The following is a 21,667-nucleotide window of genomic DNA, read 5'->3' on the forward strand; positions in this document are numbered from 1 at the left end:
GTTCTTCCAGCGTTATTCATACAAACAAGTAAAATCTCCTGATGATGACGTGATTCAAAAAGGTGTTGTAAAATTAGGATGGATCCAAGGAGTATTGGTAAAATTTATTCATTTTTATTAAATAACAAATAACAGTAATTGCAAACTTCCTTTTTCTTTATGTATGCCCTGTTTTTTTGGCCAAAATATATGCTGTGTATAATAAAATGCATCTAGAATACTAATTGCATAAAATAAAATGTATTTTAATTATGTTCTTGTTTATTACATTTACATATGACAAACTAATTAATCTTTGCTAAAATACTGTACTACTTTAATCTGCAAATTTATAATGAATAACTCTCCATTCATTTCTTTTCATTCTAGAAATGATATTTCATTATATAATTAAACTTGTAATAACGTAAAAGAAGACTTTCCAGTTAGTAATTTATTATATTATTATTATGCAACATAGTTATAATTAAAGTTTATTTTGTGAGGCACCATATATGGCCTATTAATGTTGAAATGCTGTCTAATAGACTTTTGCAGTTGTTTATCATTTCTCTCTTTAATTGTTGTATTAAAATACATATTAAGTTTTAGGCAAATAATGCCTTTCAATTAGGTTAGGTATTTATCATCTCCATTTATTATTTTCTTTGATTATCTTGACAAAATTTAATTGCAAGTATTTCTTAAATCATTTAAGTAATAAATGTGAATTCAACTAAATACATACTCTTAAATATATTCAACAACAAGAATATTTTAAAATTTAAAGAAATAAAGACTAGTCATAATACATACTGAAAATCAGGAACACACTAAAACCTTTGACAGTGTTAACCTTTTATTGGTTAATGTTACCTATGGTAACAAACATGGCGGCTCGTCTCTGAAACAGTGGGGACGCACGTTCTAACCTAACCTAACCTAACCTATTCTAATAAATTACCATAATTATTGCCAACGAAATTATTAGAATAGGTTAGGTTATGTTAGAACGTGCGTCCCACTGTTTCAGAGACGAGCCGCCATGTTCGCTACCATAGGTAACATTAACCTTAATTTTTAATTATTAATCTAGGTACAAGATGGCAACATAACTGTCTATCATTAGTCTAAATTCCATAATTTAATTAATTAAAATTAACTAAATTTTATCTGTAAATAATCCAGGTTTTAGATGTATAATATAAAATGGTGTTTTTATATTAAATGAAAATTCAATCTGGTGATGTTATATATCTTTCTTTATATCATAATAGTAAATGCAGTTTATGCCATTGGTATTCTCAGTACTAAAAATATTTTTTATTAAAGAAAGGAAGATATTATAGTCTACTATATGAAACAAAACAAAAAACTTTGCTTTATACATAAATAAAATATGCTCCAGCAATATTAAACAATAAATGTTTTTATAGGAAATACAAATATATACATTAAAGTAAATAAATACATTTTAATAGTTTTACTGTATCTTCTTTCACTGGCTTTATAATATACACATAGTTTGTTTAACTTCCTTAAAACATTCACAGTTTAATGATTTATAGCATAAATGAAAATAAATAGATAAGGAATATAAATTACATTTAATTATATGTGCTATTCTTATTATTGACTTTAATCATTGTTTATTTACTTTATTAATGAGTTTATAAACATTTCTGCTTGTATAATTGTTATTTCTAATCATTTCTCAGTTCATCATTTTATTTTAATATGTGAAATTTACTTCTAAATTTAGAATTACTAAATGTGTACCAATTTCATTAATGCAGCATTATAAATGATATTTACATTTGTATGCATATTCCAATGGCATAAAGTATTCTCTTAAAAGTTAGATAATAATTGGATTAATTACTTAATTGGATAAAAATATTTCAAATTCTAAGATATTAAATTTCTGATATTCTGAATTAAAACTATAATTCATTTCAATTAATAAAAATTTTATTAGAAATTTTAGAATTAATATGAGAGAGAGTTAATTATGTTTAAAGTTAGAAATAAATTAATTCCTCATAGAAAATATATAGAAAAGTTTATTTATTTAGTTAATCAAGTGTTATAGTTACAAGTTACACATTTATTGCTAAAGCAAACCTTTTCTTTAAAAACTGATAGTCATATTTATGGAGATAAATCCAGAAACATAGGATGACTGAGAAATTCTTGGGGATTTTTACCTGTATTCAATCTGAACAAATAAAAAAAACCCCAAAAGTTTTTCATGGGTGGTCTATCTGGATACATTGGGCCTTGTCCCTCACCTCCTGAACATCCTCATTGTGAGCTTGGCCAAACCCGCAATGGGTAAAGGAAAGAAAGAAGGCCCTCTTAGTACCCACAGAGCAGAAAAAGCAAAAATAAAAAAGTCCATAAACATGAAATAGTTTCTTAAAATTTTTTAAACATGTTTTTAAATCTACTACAATACAACTTAATAACAATAAAAGGAACAAATAGATTTTAATTCAAATTAATTATACTTTTTTAGAACCTAATGACATTGAAATTAATAAGGATTTTATCATAAAAATGTAGAGTTGATTGTATATATTTAATGTTAAATTGAATTAAATGTTAATGTTTAAGAATTTTTTTACAAAGGATTTTTCTGGTAATTTTGTAACATTAGTTCTTAATTAATCATCAAATCTAAAGTTAGTATTAGATAGGATTAAAAATTATAAGTTTATAAAATTTTGTTATGTATATATTTCAAACTTGTAAATATTTATATTAATAATAATAATAATAATCACTATGTTTATTTTTACTATTTATTGATGAAAATATAGAAAAATTTTTGTTATTTAGAATTGTCTGAAAATGCTCAAATATCAATTATTCTGATTCAAAGTGTAAACAGTAAAAGCAATTTTTGAATTATTTGAAATGTATTAGAATACTCTGCAAAGATTTTAAAGTTTCCTATTTGCATATCTGCTCATTTAACATTATTTGAGACGTTAAGCGTTTTAAATTCTCATTTCATATTTTATTTATTTTAAATTTACATTTCTACCAGGATTACATGATTTTAAGTACTGTATTTACTCTCATATAAGACGAGGTTTTTATTCATTTTTCACTGCTTCAAAAACCTAGGTCATCTTATATGCGCGAGTGGAGGATTCTTTGCATTTTTGCAATAATTTTTGTGAACCGTGTATTTACATTTTTTACCGAATTCTCACCTTCTGGTGTTTAAAAACAAAAGTATTTTATCTGGGTTGTTTGAATCGTTCTTGTTTATTGTCAGGAGTAAAGATGAATAGCATTAGAAAAAGCAAAGCTTTTAAATTGAATTCCAAATTGAAATTCCGAAATCACAGAGGAGCCCGATATAATTTTTAATCCATTCCCACGTGAAAACGGATGGAAATCAGAATTCGTTTACATGAACAAATTATGTTGTCGATTTTACAAGATTTTCTTAAAGATTAAAATGCCATTAATTTTTGCAGGACAATGCGTACATTTACATGCATTTGATGATATTTTATTTGTTATTAAACAAAATAAAATTAGAATTGTATTAATAAATCTAATTTTCTTTATTTTGATCTTTAAAGTAACACCTCGTCTTATACACGAGTAAATATGGTAAATGTAAATCAGAAAATCTGAATAGTTTTCTTATTGCTGTTAATAGTGGCTATAAAATTTTCTGTAACAAAGTTTTCCCATACATGATGTTATTAAATGACTTAAAAACAATATAATATAATGAATATTTTTATATCTTTCACATTAAACTTCAAATTCTAGATTAAATCTATATTCTTGATATTAATCAAAGTTTTATTTATTATGCAAATATTAACTTTTATTAGTAAATGATAGGATTAAAAATTCAGTTACAAAATTACAGAATGATATTAGATAAACAGTATTTTAGCTACTTTGTTATCAAATTGTAAAGAAATAATCCGTATGTACCGTATGTATATAACATAGAATGTCTGTAAGTTCACTATTCAGTTTTACACTCTGTGACTAATCTGGACCAAATTTTTCAGAGTTACTTTCTAGGATCCTACAGAAAATATAGGCTACAATAAAAACTAATTTCATTTACTTGTTTAAATCTAAGTTTGACACATTATATTAGTAAACCATAATGAAGGCCCATGACAATGATACCAAATGGTCATGAATCATATTCTTAGTGATGATTTTATAGAGTATAGTATCTTCTGTATTTTAAAAATTTTGCTGACATAGCACTGTTAATTTGAGTTGGCCTAAAATAACCAAACTTTTAATATGGTTTTAATTTTAATATTTGTCCTTATCATCAAGGCAATACTAGGGATATCTGCTAGTTTTCTGTGATTGTATGACTATAAGAGATATTACTGTATCATTTGCAAAACATTACTTACGACCATTTATCCCAAAAAATATGAGTCTATTTCTTTTAGTTTAATTATAATAGTATGTATTTAAATATTACATTGTTCATGTTTTTCTTCATATGTAGTTAGACTTTTAAGTTAGTAACCTTAGGAGTCTCTCTTAATATTTATTAGATTCATGAGACTTCAGATACACAAATATTTCTATTCAACAATCTAGGTTTAATAAGTTACAAATTATTACAGTTAATCTTTAACCTAGTCTAGAATTTTTGCTTAACTTTCTCATTTTCTTACATAAATATGATTTGTCAAAAATTCATGGTTTATTGAATTTGATAAATTCTTATCAATATGATCATTTTCAAATTAAAAATTGAATTTTTATGAAAATGAATTAAACTTTTTATTTTCAAAAAACAATTTCTTTTTAAATGACTTGATTTCACATTAAACAATGTTAAAAATTCACATTACAATTGGATTGCTGTATGTTAGATTTCAATGTAAAACGTCTTTGTGTAATCCAAAAAATTATGTTAGACGGTCTCACAGCAATTCTCGGTTAGAATTATGATTTTATTCTCAAATTGAACTACAGATGCATTTTGGATTGGTATAATATATTCCAACCCCTCCTCAGTGTATTTTCAATTTATACACTTGAAAATACACTGAGGAGGGGTTGGAATATATTATACCAATCCAAAATGCATCTGTAGTTCAATTTGAGAATAAAATCATAATTCTAACCGAGAATTGCTGTGAGACCGTCTACCATAATTTTTTGGATTACAAAGATGTTTTACATTGAAATGTTAAAAGTTGAAAATCCATTTTAGTTAAATTATTAATCAAATTTTTCTTGAAATCATTTAGTCATTGAAAAAATACAGACTATTATATCTTTGCAAAATTTTTTTCATTTTAGAATCATTGGTATTTCTTAATCAAATAACTGAAGATTTTTTAAATCATTGAGTTTTTTCTTCTTAGCACATATTCAACATTCATTAAATTTTTTATTTATTAACACTTCAGCCAGCATATTTTCGTAACTAATTTACTGGAGAAGCTTGAAGTTAGAACATGTAATTTTTTTCTTTAGTAAATTTTTATTTTATATAATTCCAAAATTAAAATCGAAAATTTAGAATTCTTTTCGCATCTGAATATATTTTGTTTTGCTCTCTTATTTCTTCGAAATTCTAATTTTTATATAAATTTATTTTAATATTTATTTGAACGTTTTTCATAAGTATAATTATTTCATTTCAATCTAAAATATTAATGAAATAATTATTCTTAAAAATATCTGGCAATGCTTTTTATTTGATTGAACAACTTTAGTTAAAGTATATATTTCAATACTATTCATATCTTTTTAAAAATAGATGGTTTGGGATGGATCCAATGAGTTTTGCTGCAATCATGTAAATTTTGTCTACAAAAGATCATTCTCAAAATGTTCCTCTTAAACTAGCGTACATTCTCATAATGATATAAAAAATTATTTAAAAAAATACAGTTGTTTTTATTTCCAACTAAAGTTTTAATTGAGAGCTCTATATATATATATATATTCTGCTCTATTAACATATTTTAATATATAAAAAATATATTTTTGATAGCTTATAATGACTATAAACATCTTACAACTTAGAAATGTGCAAATTATTCTAGAAATATTTCTATATTCAAATTCAATCATAACATTATTTTCAGGATAAATTAACAAGATATTTAATAAAGGCAAATAAAGTATGATATTTAAACATAAAATATGCTATAGGCTAGTACTCATTTTTAAAAATCATGTAACCACCTTATAAAATATTTTAAAAAGCATTTAAAAATATTTTATAATGTGGTTACATGGTTGAAAAAAAGCATTTTTTCAACATTAACAGAAAATTTTCAAAAAATATGTTATGTACCGGTACATAAAAATTAAAAATACTAAATTTGCAATCAAATTTAATTTATGTGTTTGTTTGACATATTTATAAGAGATAAAATTTTATAGTAAATAAAATATTAACAGAAAACCTACATAAGATAATGGTTGGGACTACTTAATTCTTTCTCATTTTGCCAAATTTTAGGAACCACTGTTCTACCAAAGTATGAGATATACCGTAGAACAGTGGGGCAAGGAGAGTTAGTGCTCTTTAAAGAGAATTTCAAAAAAATGGAAAAAAAAAAGAACATCTTACTTTTCGTAATACTTAAATAGCATTATGAAAAAGTAAGCATGTGCTTTTTTATTATTACTTTTAATTATTATTTTTATTATAAATTTTGTAATAAAAATCAGCAAAAATTTTTGAAGCTTCTGGTTATGCCATTGCAATAGAATCCACTTGTAATCAAGGATGTTGTCATTTAATGTTATCAGAATTTGCTAATTCCAAAACATTGAGTTAATATTGAGATTATTGAGTAGAAGTTCATTAATTTGGCACTCAATAATCCAGAATGTCCAGTAATTTGACACCTTCTGAAAAGTAATTAATAATTCAGAATTGTCCAATAATAATCTGGCATGATAGTATTCCATGAATTGGAATTTTCTTGGACATGTGGTGCAAGAAAATTCCCAGAAGCAGTGCTGTAGCTAGCCTTTTATGCGCCCGGTGCGAGATTCTGCAACTATGCCCCAAAACTATGACCCAAAGCTTGGTCCAGGTCATTTCTGCCCCCCAGTGTCTGCACCCTGTGCCTGGGCACTGCTGGCACCGCTCTAGTTACAGCACTGCCCAGAAGACCCAGGCAAAAATCAGGGCAAAGATAGGATTTGGTTGTATACATCGTTACATAACTGGAGGGTAACCATGGAATTGAAAGTGATGTGATTAAGTAAATAACTTATTTTGTACATACTGATTAAAGAGCATATTTTTTGAAAACATACAGCAACATGTGCTGGTACAAAATGTGCAACAATATCTTCGATGTTCAGATTGCATATAACTTATCAAATTTTGCTAAAATATAAAAACATTCAGTAAACTGGCATTTTTCATAGTCTGCCACCATTCTATTCCCATAGAAGTTAGATTAATAAACTTCCATTGTAATAGTGAAAATAAGTATAAATAATAAACTTTTAAGTTATAGTTTTTAATTGTTTTAATATGATCTTTTAATATTAGATTTAATAAAATCAGATATTCTATTAATTGTAATCTTATTTAATTATATAGCTTAATGTTATTATCAGATGTTGTTATCAGTTTAGGTGAGTTCCAAAGTGATTACAGTAAGTGGATTCTAAATGATAATCACACACTTAACACCAAAACTATATAAGCATTAAAAACCACTGTCTTTCATGTGTTATAGTATTTTAATTCTAACAAAACAGATATGTAAGTACTGTCAACATTGCATTAATGTCATTTTCAGGCAATGAAGAGCATATTTAGAATACAAACAGTTCGAAAACATTTATAAAGAAAAACTCTTTAAAATATATTAATTAAGATATGACATATGTGTATTATCATATTCTTTGGATTATAAATGAATTTTCAACAGGTTAAGAATAAAAAACAATCCTTAAAAATTTGTAAACATTCTTAATATAATGATATTAACAAAGACTGAAACTATTTAAATTCTCTAAAATGCATATACACTTTAATACATTCTTTTTTATAATTACAAAAAATGATGAAGTAAACATTAATATGTTGATGTTTGAAATGTTTAAATTCTTAAATTTAAAGGTTAATTACTTAAACTATTAAAATTTAACAGATTAGTCTGAGAAAAATTTCAATTCAAATGAAATTGTCATAGAAACGCATATTCCAACAATAAAATAGTTTGTGTAGAGTTACAGATGTACTCACACTACTTTATAGTTTCACTAAACTGCGTAAGATGTTACATTATTAGATTATAATGGAAAGAGTTTAATCAAATATATTACAGTTCAAAACTGTAAATATCCAAATATTAAATTTTTGTGGTGAAGTAGTAGAAAAGATTATACAAATATCATATTATATTTGCCTGAAAATGTTCCAATTAATATTATCGTTAATATAGATATTAATTAAGTATATCAAACATCTCAAAGCCCGATATATATAGAAACGTAACCAAACGATTGCCGTAACGCCTATTTCTACTAACTAATTACTTATTCAATCATTAAATAGTGGATTTAAGGTGATCATTTGGTTATAGATATTAATTATGTATATACACACACACACACATACACAATACAACATACCAGTACTGCATATAATAATATAATAAATATATATGTTGCAGTCAAAACAAGTTTTTAGTTAGGACGTGTTTTAACTAGTTGAAACTAGTTTATACTGGATGTCTTTGTTACATCTAGAATTTCCTAGTTATAACTAGAACTTACTGCTGTACATGTTTGGATTTTAGATAAAACTAGTTTTAACTTTGAACATTAGTTAAAACTAATTTTAGCTACATAAATATGTTTGGGGAAAATAAATAAAGTGATGATTGGGATTAAAACATTTGTATTATTTAATACAATATTTATTGAAAATATTGGTCACATGTCTGTGTTATTAAGTTAACATTATTAATTAAAGCGATACGAAATTAATCATACACTATAGGAACATTTTTAAGGAAAATAGTTAGGACGCGTTTTAACTAGTTGAAACTAGTTTATACTGGATGTCTTTGTTATAACTAGAATTTACTGCTAGTCAAAAATGAATTTGAGTTAAAACTAGTTTTAACTAGACAAAACGGGTTTTAACAAAGACATCCAGTATAAACTAATTTCAACTAGTTAAAATGCGTCCTAGCTAAAAACTGGTTTTGACTGCAACATATATATAATATAAATGGATTATATAATATAATGAAAATATGCAAAATTATAGGAGAATCTGCTTATCATAATCACTTTGAGATTTGCCTAAATTGATGATATTTATAATTATTACTATTATAATTTTGTGTGTTTTAGGACATGCTAATTTGATAATATTAAATGACTGATATAAGTGGATTCTACTACATTTACAAAATAATAGAATATCTACGAACTCTTAAGGTAGAGATCTTTATAAAAAATTATACTAAAATCATATTCCTTGACTTATTCATAATATTAATTATTAAAAATTTTAAATAAAGAATGGAAGATTATTTTGGATGTATTTAGTTTTTTATTTTATATTTATATTCATTTTTCATGAAGTGTCATTATTACTATGATTAATTAATATTGAATTTGTATCATGCTAAGAATGATATGTGGATAAAAAACACTTCTTCTGTTGGACTGTTTTGCTATCTCCTTATTTATATTCAAATTCAGGTTAATGTTACCCTAGGTATCAAAGGTGGCGGCTCGTCTCCGATTCCAGCAATCAGAAGACAGGGAACAGTGGGGACGCACGTTCTAACCTAACCTAACCTAACCTATTCTAATAAATTACCATAATTATTACCAACAAAATTATTAGAATAGGTTAGGTTAGGTTAGAACGTGTGTCCCCACTGTTCTCTGTCTTCCGATTGCTGGAATCGGAGACGAGCCGCCATCTTCAATACCTAGGGTAACATTAACCCAAATTCATTCTATTATCTAACATTTTATTTTCATTTTTTATTTTCTAACACAAGCAATAAGATTTTGATAATTCATATACTTTAATTTCACCTGAAAATTAAAAAAAATTAAAATTTTACAATGATAGCAATAACATTTTTCATGCTTTTTTAACAAATAATCTTATCATTAATTTAAATTAAATACTTCATTTTTATTTAATGTTTTATATTTATTTAAAACTTATTATGAAAGTTGATTTATTTTATTCATTATATTTTTATTTTTGTAGATAAGATGTCTGTTAAACATCTGGGGTGTTATGTTATTTTTAAGATTATCATGGGTGGTAGGTCAAGCTGGAATAGGCAAGTAATCACATATATATTTATATTATATAAATATTTTTGAATATATTATGGTACATTAATAATAAATAGAATTAAAACCCATAATTATTATTATAAGAAAATTAATATCAACTGAATATAAAAAATGATAGTGCAAAGATTTCTCAATTGTATACAATTATAAATAGTATATCATTATTATAATTTTATTAAACAATTATTCTGAAATATTAATGATTGATCTCTAATCAATGTAAGCTAATATATCTATACAATACATATATAAATTTCAAACTAATATTATTACATTTTCAAACTAGTTTTATAAGCATATTTTTTGCACAATCCAAGTGTGATGAAGTATTGTTTCTTTATCAATAAAAATTCTATGTATTTTATTTGTTCAAAAAAAGGGGGACTAAAGGGATCCAGTAAGACAGCGATTCTCAACTGGGAGTATGTGTACTCCCAGGAGTACACGCTTGGTTGCTGAGCGGTATGTGGAAAAAGATTAATAATGGTGGATTTATTGTACTATAAGAATATTTGGATTCTGCATTGAGGCCTTTGGCAACATCACAGCACTCAATGCTTAATTCTAAATAAAAATATAATTATATTTTTATTATATTTATCTGTATCCTTCCTCCAATAACTTTCGATTTAAAAAAAGTTTTTTTTACATGTAATTGTACAGCACTATATAATTGGCCAAGGCACCACTGTTTGACAAACTCATGAAATAAAACTTAGAAAAATGGACTGCCAAGGGATATACAGGTCAAGGGGTATAGGACCCAGGAGTAGAACAGGTCCTTTTGCTTGTTCACAGGTCCGCTTAGTCTTTTTTTTTTTTGAACAAATGAAATAAGTAAAATGTTTATTAATAAAAAGCAGTGTTAGATTTTATTTTCTGTTAATAAAAATAACATTAATTTTATAGAAATAGGAATCACTTTGGGCCCCTAAATTTTTTGTGCCCAGGAAAAAATTCCCAGTTCCTTCTCCCTCTTGATGGCCCTGTGTATCAGCTATTCTCAGGTTACCTAATTTGTATTGAACTTTAAAGAAAATATTAAATATTCACATTTAAGAAAATTCCATAAAAATGAAAAGAGAATAACAATTAAAATTAAAATTTTTACTGTTTTACAAGTTACAATAAATATACATATAATTAATAGTGATGTAGGCATAAAAAAAATGTGTTATCCAGTCATAAAAAGAAATTTCCATGTTTAATGTTAAGACGTATCAATCTCTTCCATTAATATATTTTATTCTAGTCTTTTGCTTTCATATAATTCGAACTTCTCTGATCAACATTGATCAATCACATTGTATTGTCTGTCTCTTTTATAACATTACTTATAATTTCTTTGAAGTTTTCATGGAATATCTGTCCTATATAAGAGGTATTTAGGTTCAGATTCTTGTTATCAATGACTTGTAGTCTCTTGATTTATGGTTATTATCCTAAATATCTTTATTATTCCTTGAAATATTTTAAATCATAAGACTGTTTCTATATGCTATGTTCTGATAGCTTATAGAGAAAGCTTCTTTCCGAGGCTAGTAAGAAGAATCTCAGAAAAATAAACTTTACTCAAGCTTTATAATAGGTAACTGAGAATATAAAATATACTCACAAACAATGCCAAACTTAAAATAAAAATAAATTACACTATCTTTTTGGTACTAAAGCTGTTTACTTGAAAAATTAATTATATGCAAGTACTTTTTGACAAATGTTGATAATACTTGCATATAATTAATTTTTCAAGCAAACAACTTTAATATCGCAAGACAGTGTAGGTTATTCTTAAGATAACAAAAAGGAAGTAAGAAATTTCTCAGTTAAATATTTTCCTTAAGAACTGGAGCTGGACATTTTTTTATGCTTTCAATAAGCAAAAATCACTTATACAAAACTTTTTTGAGTATTTTTGATAAATTAAATTTATTTTTGAATATAAATTTAGCAAAACATGTCTACTCAAAGAATTTTATCACAGCTTTGATATTAAATGAACAAAAAAGATAAATAAGAACATTCAACTCAATTTTCTATAAAGATGCATAAAACCATGAAGCAATTGAATTTTCCCAGAGTCTTATTAAGGATTAAATAAATATAAATTTAAATTTTAGAAAATTACACAATTTTTAATATAGTATAATGCAATAATAGTGTTGAAAGAAATAAAAAATACTGAATAGATTACTGTATAGGTGTCTTCTTTAAAAGTATTTTATATATACCCAATAAAATATGCTTAAAAAACATTAGACTTCAAATTTTTTATTTGATACTATGTATCACTTTATCTATTTTTTACACATTTAAGATAGCATTTAATCTTCAATAAAACCTCAAATTATCATTGTTTTTAAATGTGCTTATATGATGTGTACAAAAGATAGTTAAATAAATAACATTGCTTTTGTATTCTTTTTATTATTTATTATTTTTGACAGATGTTGCATTATTATCTGCACTACTTTTATGATTAAAGTATTGAAAGAATAGTTTGATGCAAGAATCATATTTCCTGTAAGTTGACAGGAAAACTATTTTATCTGCAGTGAACATATTTTTAATATGACAGAATACTGTTTTCATCTCCATAATAATAATAATAATAGATTTAATCATTACCTGGAAATTTGTTTACTAAAATTTATTAAACACATGCGAATAAACTTCCTCATGTTGAATAAATTAATTTTAATTAATTCAAGCTTAAGATCATTCATATTTTTATATTAAATCTGTGGTTTGTAGCAAATTTGGTTTGACCTGGTTAATTTGATGCATTGAATAGTATTATTTTTAATATTTAATAAGTTATGTACCTTAACTATTCAAATTAATTTCAATATTATATGGATACATAGCATTATGAATCAAATTTAATATTATAAAACACAAATATGTTTTAATTAAAAAAAAAAAAGAAAGATTAATTTATACCTGTAATATAATACAATGTCACTTCACGCCAACGTTTATTATACAATTATAACACTTACGTGTTGCGCCACTCCTGTAACGCCACAACACGTCAGTGTTATAATCATATACCTGTAATAGTTAATAAGTAATAAAGATAAACTCAGTAATAGGACAACTAAGATCAATAACGGTAAAGCAGATAAATATGTCATGATATTTCAGTGTCATGTCTTGAGAACATATCAAACCATTTGTGATATGCCAAGTGTAAAATTAAATAAAAAGTAAATATACTGACTAATTCCATAAACCTTAAGCTTAATTACAGAAACTACATGACATATTGAACATAATATAAATTTAAGCATACTCTAAAATCAGTTTTTTCTCTCATGAAAAATATTATAAATACAAAAAATATTATATTCACCATACAAAGATACAACAAGGGGAAAGGTAGGAGAATGATCCTCATGATGTCATGTCTCACATTTACCATTAATCAATATCACACATGCTTTTTTTAATGCAATATGTCACATTTAAAATATATTCTTTGAAAATTTAGTTTATGTGCTTAAATTTATATAAGAACACTAAAGATATCAAAAAGTAAATGTATATTATACAGTTACTTGGGTGTTGCTGATAATACATTATAATCTGTTAACCAGTTAGTGTGGTAGTGGATGTTACTGTGCTAGACGTGTAAAAAAAAGAAAAGGAAATATCGTCTCATCATTCAATGATAATATATCTCCAAAAACTGTTTGCCAAACCATCACCAGTTCATGTCACAAAAAAAGAAGGATTCTTATGAACATTTTTGTCTATGTGAAATAGACATCTTCAGGTCTCAGCGATATCAAACAAATGGCCTGTAAAATAGAATGTTTTTAAAAGTTCGGATTGATTACATAATTTGAATATATAGCGTAAATTTTAAAAACATTCTATTTTACTGGCCGTTCGTTCGATATCGTTGAGACCTGAGGATGTCTATTTCACATAGACGAAAATGTTTGTAAGAATTTTTCTTTTTTTGTGATATGAACTGGCGATGGTTTGGTGTGTGGTATATTCGATAATAATTTATAAATCTGTAAACTATAATGCCTCATGGAATGGGTGAAACAACTTTTGAATTTGTTTGGAATACTTTATTTCAGAAAGTAATGCAGAAGATGTATATTGATGATATAAACATGATAGAACAAAGCATTTCCATGGGAATGAAAAACTTGCTAGCAAACTGTAGTGAAAATAAAATTTTGATTATTACAATGCTATTGTCATGTAGTGTTTTATTTTGATAAAAATGTAAATAAATAATTTTATGTTAATATCCATTATGTAATTAACACAGTAGACTATATTTACATTGTAATAATGCAAAGGCTTTGTCACAGTGGTGTGTTATAGCTTCATGGGGCCTAGGAAAATTTGAATTAGGGAGCCCCACATATAGTGTTGAATTCAGGCATTTTTCTTTGAGGGAATTTTTTGGGAGAAATATTTTCTTATAAAAGATTGGTTTGGTGCCCACTGTTTGTGGGGTCCTAAGCAATTACTCTTTTTTCTCGTAGGATAACATGCCATTGCTTTGTCATAATGTAACAATGAGTGATATGATAAGGAGGGGGTAAATCAAGTGTAATAAGGAAATTATTTTGTTAATTTATTACTACATAAAATTGTTATTCACAACAATTTGTAATTTATAAAAAATTATCATATACAGCATTTATAAATGAAGTATAGTTTAGGATATAAATTATTTATGAGAATAAAAATGTTTACTCATTTTAATTACAGGATTAGGATGTTTAGTGATTTTGCTTGCTTCAGGTGTCACAATTTTAACTACACTTTCAATGTCTGCAATATGTACGAATGGAGAAGTAAAAGGAGGTAATTAATATATTTTGTTTAATCAATATTTATAAATATAACATTTTAATTTTAAAATATAGTTATTTTAACATAAATATAAAATAGTCAGTTATATTTGACTAAAGAACTAAATTTTTACATAGTTTAGTTATATATAACTAGCAGATGAGCCTGGCATTGGTCAGGCAGTAAGTTAATTCTCCATTATAATGAGAATTAACTTACTTGATGATAACCTTACTTGAATAAAATGATTAATTTTAAATTCTAAAATCTAAAAAATCTTGTTTGGAACATTATATTTTGAATTTATTGAATTTGGAACAAATTCAAATATTCGTTTGAATTCGTTTATTTTGGATTTATTGTTTTTGGGTTACCCGAAGATTGGAAATGATTAAAATATTTATTAATTTCCAAAATCAAAAGCGCAAAAAACCACATTAAAATAGTACAATAGAAGCTGAATTCTTCAAGGTAATCCTTAACCCTCTACCTTTTTCCTACGGGGGATTTCCAAACATTTTTATTAGGGTGCATTCTCATGGCATACCCTACTAAAACACACTTAGAAATAAAAAATCGCAACTAAAATAGTACAGTAGAAGCTGAGTTTTTTAGGATAAGCCTTAATCCTCTCCTTCTCCCCGCAGGGGAATTTCAAAAAATCCCTTCTTAGTGTACATTCTCGTGACGTACCCTAACTGTGTACCAAATTTCAACTTTCAACTCCTAACTGTTTGGGCTCTACACTTATTATTATTATCATTATCAACACATCTTGATTATATTATAAGATTAATAAATTTGTTAACTTATACTATAAATTTATTTTTACTTTTATTTAATGTTAGAAACTTGGTTAGTGGTTTTAATATTTCTGTTATATTTTACATTTTACTTTCAAATGTTCAATAAGATGTCTAAAACAACAAAAACATTTGTTAGTTTTAATAAACCTACAATTGTAATCTGTATTAAATTATGGCATTTACCACTACTAACGACATATTTTACAGGAGGAACATATTATATGATTTCCCGAAGCTTGGGTCCCGAATTCGGAGGTGCTATCGGTTTAATATTTTCTTTAGCCAATGCAATAGCTATTGCAATGTACGTTGTTGGTTTTGCAGAAACTTTGAGTGACCTTCTCACAGTAAGTTTATCGTTTTATTTGAATTTTATTTATTATTAAAAAGTTTTTTAATCCAACATATTAATTATTTAATATAAATTCAATTTTTCTAGTCAAAAGGTGCTATGATTATTGATGGTGGTTTGAATGATATTCGTATTATTGGTTGTTGTACTGTAGTTTTCCTTCTTGGAATTGCAATTATAGGTACAGAATGGGAATCAAAGGTAAATATTGATAAAATGTTTTGTTTTTATTCGATTTTTAATGTCTTAGATATCAAAAATATTTTCTTGTTTTGTGTAATAGATGACCTCATCATTTTATATGAAATTGTAATAACCGTACTTGTTAAATCATTTGATTTAACATTTATATCGTATTTTTAATAAAATATATCATGAATGTCATGTTTCTAATACTTCTAGCCTTCTACATAAAAATAGACTATGTTTTATCATATATATAACTGTTGTATTTTTAAAATATTTAAAAATCAAAACATTTTAAACTTACCTGCTAATACAATGAATATTTATACCAAATAAAGCCAAAAAATAATATGGCATATTATGGGTTGCTCTGGAAAATTTTAAGAAATCACCAACCATTTCGCTAGTTTTAAATGTTTTTTGCCACTTCAAATTATTTATCACCACGAGTTTTACTTACTAATTAATGCAGGTGCTGGTAGCCTTATCAGTTTGGTGTCTGGAAAGCAAAAATAACATACTAAGCTGTCACTTAGAAATAGGAATCATTTTTGAATAATTCTAAATAATGCATTTGATGACAATGCTTAAACAGTACTTTTAGTACTGTCTAAGCATTGTCAAACAGTACTTACAGACAATACTTTTACAGGTTCTGTCATATCAAAATTTAATCTACTTAAAGTAGAACATTTATTACAGTACCACTTTGCTTTTTACACTTTTTATTATGAATAATAAAATTATTATTGGAAATAGGGTGATTTCTTGGAGGTTGTAAAGGTAATTTATGGTTTGATTTAAATAATTTTAGTAAAATTTTTATTCACTTTATCTTATGAAAATTAACATTGCGACAATGGCATTTTGCTAGGGCAATGGCAAAATTCACTTTATCGGTGTTCGTTTTATGGCAAGACAACTGCATAACTTCTAATGAAAATATTTCTGTTTTTCAAAAAGAAATGAAAATTATTTTCTAGTTGCAAAACAAGAAGCTTACTGAAAAATAATATTACTACATTATAACTCTATACCATTTTAGTTTTATATGATTATCATTATATTTCAGCTCATATTTATCATTATATTTCATATCAAATTACAGTAGAGCGTCGTTTATCCGAATCAATTGGGGACTGGGGTTGTTTGGATAATTTATTTTTCGGATAACTGATCATGTACGAAAAAATATATTAAACTATCCCATGTTGAAATTTTTCTTCGTTGCGTGTTGCTTTGTGTTGAATTTTCGTTGATTTTAAGCATAACGAAAATTTTTATAAAAATAATCATGGCTATTGTACCTTTAAAAATTATTTCTTTATTTTGTACACACAAAATAAATATATTGAAAAATATAAAAACAAAAAACATTATACTTTAGAAATTAATCTAGTATCAAAAACGTTTGATTCAACACTACACAGTCCGACTGGAGAGCTTTCGGTTGATCGGCTTTCGGATAAACGACGCTCTACTGTATTAGTTAATAAATGATGTTTTCTAAAATCTTTTTATATCTAAATGTTTAAGAAGAAAAATTAGTTAAATTATCTTTACAACACTCTACATAAAGTTGTTTTTAATTTAGACCATAAATTCTACATTTAATTTTGATTTCTACATTTATAAAATATTTAGAATTCTTAAATACTTAATTTAAGAGTATTTTGATAAAATTCTATAAACATTTTCACAAATTTATTTTTAAAGAATCATATCTTAAATTATCAATCATCAATTATGATGTGACTGTTTAAAATGCAAATGAAGTTTAAACTTCTCATTGGTGAAAATTTTTTATACAAGTTGTAATATTCAAAGTTATAATTTTTTTTCGTAATCATTTTGCATAAAATAATGTTTTATTTTCATATTAAAAGTACTTTGAAATGTTTACTAAAAATCTCAAATTGTTTTTATTTTTAGGCTCAAGTGGTTCTGTTGATAATACTTTTAGTTTCAATGTTTGACTTTGTAATTGGCTCTTTCATCCCACCGAACACTGCACAGAAAGCTCAAGGATATGTTGGCTGGAGTTGTATGTAGTATATTTATCTATATATTAAAACATTATAAATAAATTTAATAAATGAATGTATTAACCACTCTGCAGTGACTGACGGATATATCCGTCAAGGGCGATCGTGTGGCACTGGTGAACGATGGCAATATCTGCAAAAGAATTTTGCGGATATTGCCAAAAACTAGCCAAAAAGTACCACGAAAAAAAAATTTACATAAAAAAGGAATTATGTGACAATAATAAAAGACTTTTTGTTACTAGACATAACTGTTTACAAAATATTTTTCCGAAATGGTAATGAGAAAAAACACATGGGAAAATACTTTAAAAATTTCCCACGTTTATTCTCCACTACATAGGGTAATGGAGAATAAGTACCATACCTGACTAATCCACTGCAGAAAGGTTTACTAATATTAAAATCATAATAAAATATTAAAATATTTTTAAATACTGCAATTTTTTTTAAACTAATAGAATCTGTAGCAGAGTATTTATTCTCTATTTCAATGAATGTTCCACTCACAATAGTTTTCTAAACTGGAGTGTAAGTACACAGCACAAAAACACCTTAAAGAATCATAAATAACTCCAGTAACTAAACATGGATGGTAGGACTAACGTTTTTGATTTTATCCATGGATCTTCTTCAGGTCAAAGGTTTTGAATGGAATGCTTTTAATAGCATTTAAATTGATGCAGGTCGACGCAAATCAAAAATTGATGCATCAATGTTAGTCCTAGCATCCATGATTAGTTACTGGAATTATTTGTGGTTCTTTTAAGATGTTTTTGTGCTGTGTATTTCAATGAAGTAGGAATAAAAAAAACAATAAAACTTATTCTCATTACATAAACAAACATGTAATAGCTAATGTGAAGATAAAGATTAAAATTATTGTTTGAAAAAATGAAATTATTATGCACAAAATTATTTTACTAATCTACAATTTTTTCTTTTTATTCATTTTATATATTACTTTCCTGGCTGTTGTATACTATAACATAGGGAAAATTTTGACTCCTTAGTTTTTTTGCATTTCTTGATATTTTGACACTTCAGGAGCCCAAAAATGTAAAAAAAAAAACCCTTACAAAATTGTATTTGTGTCTGTATTTTTTTTTTCATTGTATCTCAGGTTTGGCTGAACCTGAACCTTTGAAACTTGGCAGGGTTATTTCTATGTATGGAACATTGATGCTATTAAATTTTGGTGATTAAAGATCAAGGGGGTGGAAAATGTAAGGTATCATATATCATAACTCAAGTGGGAAAACTTAATAAAAATTTCACTCATTATTCCTGATTCCCTTAACCTCCTGTTCAAGTGCTGGAAGAATTGAGCAAGCAAGTGCTCTTGCCAGCTTTTGTAGATAAAGATAGACATGTACCACAATTAGTGATGGAACTTATTTCATCATGATTTGTAGTTTATAAAAAATATAAAAATTATTATTAATACAGACAACTAAATCAATACCAGCAACTATGTAATTAATAAATAAATAAAATATTTACTAATGTTTTTGTCCATTTAAAATAGACATCATTAGGTATATATGCCAGAACAAAAATGGCTAATAAAGAAATTGAACGTGCTTTACATGTTCAAATTGACAACGAAAATGGAACACATTGCACTTACAATTTAAAATCAAATGTTTTAAAATTATATCCCGAACAAAATATATATGTATATTATTCAAAACCATTAAAGAATAATTTATAATAATCGATTTTAAAATAATTATTTTGACACAAATAACATATTTAATTTAAATTATCATTAATGTGAACTCATATCCGCACTGTATAGTGAGGAGTATCTGAGAATGGTTTACGAGAGTCCAAAATGACGTGCCATGATGTAGATCAGTGGTTCCCAAACGGTGTTTTGCGGAACACTGGTGTTCCGTAAGCATCTCCCAAGTGTTCCGCAGATTTAGTCGCAAATCGGAAAGTGTACAATCGTATTCGAGCCACCGAATATCAAATAATTAAAATCATAAAATTTTCATAAACTTAAATATATATGTACGACTCGTACTTATGGAGTGTACTACTGTTTCGAATAAGATAAAGGCAATGATAAAAACTGAATGAAATACAGTCAAACCTGTTTTTATGCGCTCTTTTTATGTGCGATTTTTATTTGTGCGATTTTTTTAATGCGAATTTTTAATTTATGCGGTTTTTTTTGTGCGATTTTTTATTCTGTGCGGTATAGTTGGCGACTAGTTTCGTGCGATTTGTCATGTCTCACGTTGACTTATTATAGCTAAATAAACTTATTATAGCATAAATGCACTTATTATAGTAATATTATTGCATGAATATGCGAAAAATGAAATAATTTACTTTTTAAGTCAACAAAACACCACCTGGACAAAAATATGTAAAACAGACGATAGACCAGACGATGCAGTCAAGTGCTGACATCTGTTGTCAATAAATTCTATTTCGTACGGTTTTGAGTTATTTTCTATGTGAGACTTTTTTTATGCGGTCCCTGTTGACCGCATAAAAAAAATATTTTTTAATTGTGTTGCGAAAACTATTTTTTACAGCCACTCGTGAAGTTTCGTGCAATTTTTTTTAATGCGTCTTTTTTAATGCGGTCCCTATCCCCCGCATAAAAACAGGTTTGACTGTATGTAAAAAACATCAGGCACAAGTTTCCCATTAAAGTTATTTAGGTATATTTTTTCTTGTCTTAGAATTGGTGTTAATAATATGAGTAGAGATTTTGAATTATAACTGCTTAATTCTAATAAAATATCAAAAAATACACTTACGTAAAACCAGATAACCGAAGTGGTTAGTATTTGGGTCGCAAACGTTTTCATAGCCTCTTCTAGGCTCTTCTTCAGGCTTAGTAGTAATGAATTCGAATATATTCCTTTTTGAAAGAACCGAGTTTCGAATTCCGTCACGTGAAAACGTTCCAACATATTTTTTAAATGAAACGATCGCCGTTCTGTGTAGCGCGCATGTGCTTCGAAGCGGCGATGATGTTAATGTTTAAAAATTATCTTCCAGCAGGAACTGCTATCTGGTTTTACGTAAGTGTATTTTTTGGTTGAATCACCGGTGTGTAAGGAAGATTGAGTCTAATAAAATAACTGATGACAAGCTTATGTATTTCATATTAACTTAAGTAA

General features: G+C 26.3%; 1 protein-coding gene across 2 annotated transcripts in view; it reads left to right on the forward strand.

The window, feature by feature from the left end:
• Positions 1-21,667, forward strand: part of LOC136990014 (solute carrier family 12 member 2-like) — a 93,963-nt gene that overhangs the window by 27,702 nt on the left and 44,594 nt on the right. For both annotated transcript variants that reach the window (XM_067288334.1, XM_067288335.1), the window contains exons 2-7: positions 11-97; positions 10,220-10,295; positions 15,049-15,144; positions 16,146-16,285; positions 16,378-16,491; positions 18,409-18,520. In XM_067288334.1, coding sequence (XP_067144435.1) covers positions 11-97; positions 10,220-10,295; positions 15,049-15,144; positions 16,146-16,285; positions 16,378-16,491; positions 18,409-18,520 — 625 coding nt within the window. The remainder of the gene's footprint in view (positions 1-10; positions 98-10,219; positions 10,296-15,048; positions 15,145-16,145; positions 16,286-16,377; positions 16,492-18,408; positions 18,521-21,667) is intronic.

The sequence above is a fragment of the Centruroides vittatus genome, unplaced genomic scaffold (assembly GCF_030686945.1).
Source record: "Centruroides vittatus isolate TY-2023 unplaced genomic scaffold, ASM3068694v2 scaffold_861, whole genome shotgun sequence".
Lineage (NCBI taxonomy): Eukaryota > Metazoa > Arthropoda > Arachnida > Scorpiones > Buthidae > Centruroides > Centruroides vittatus.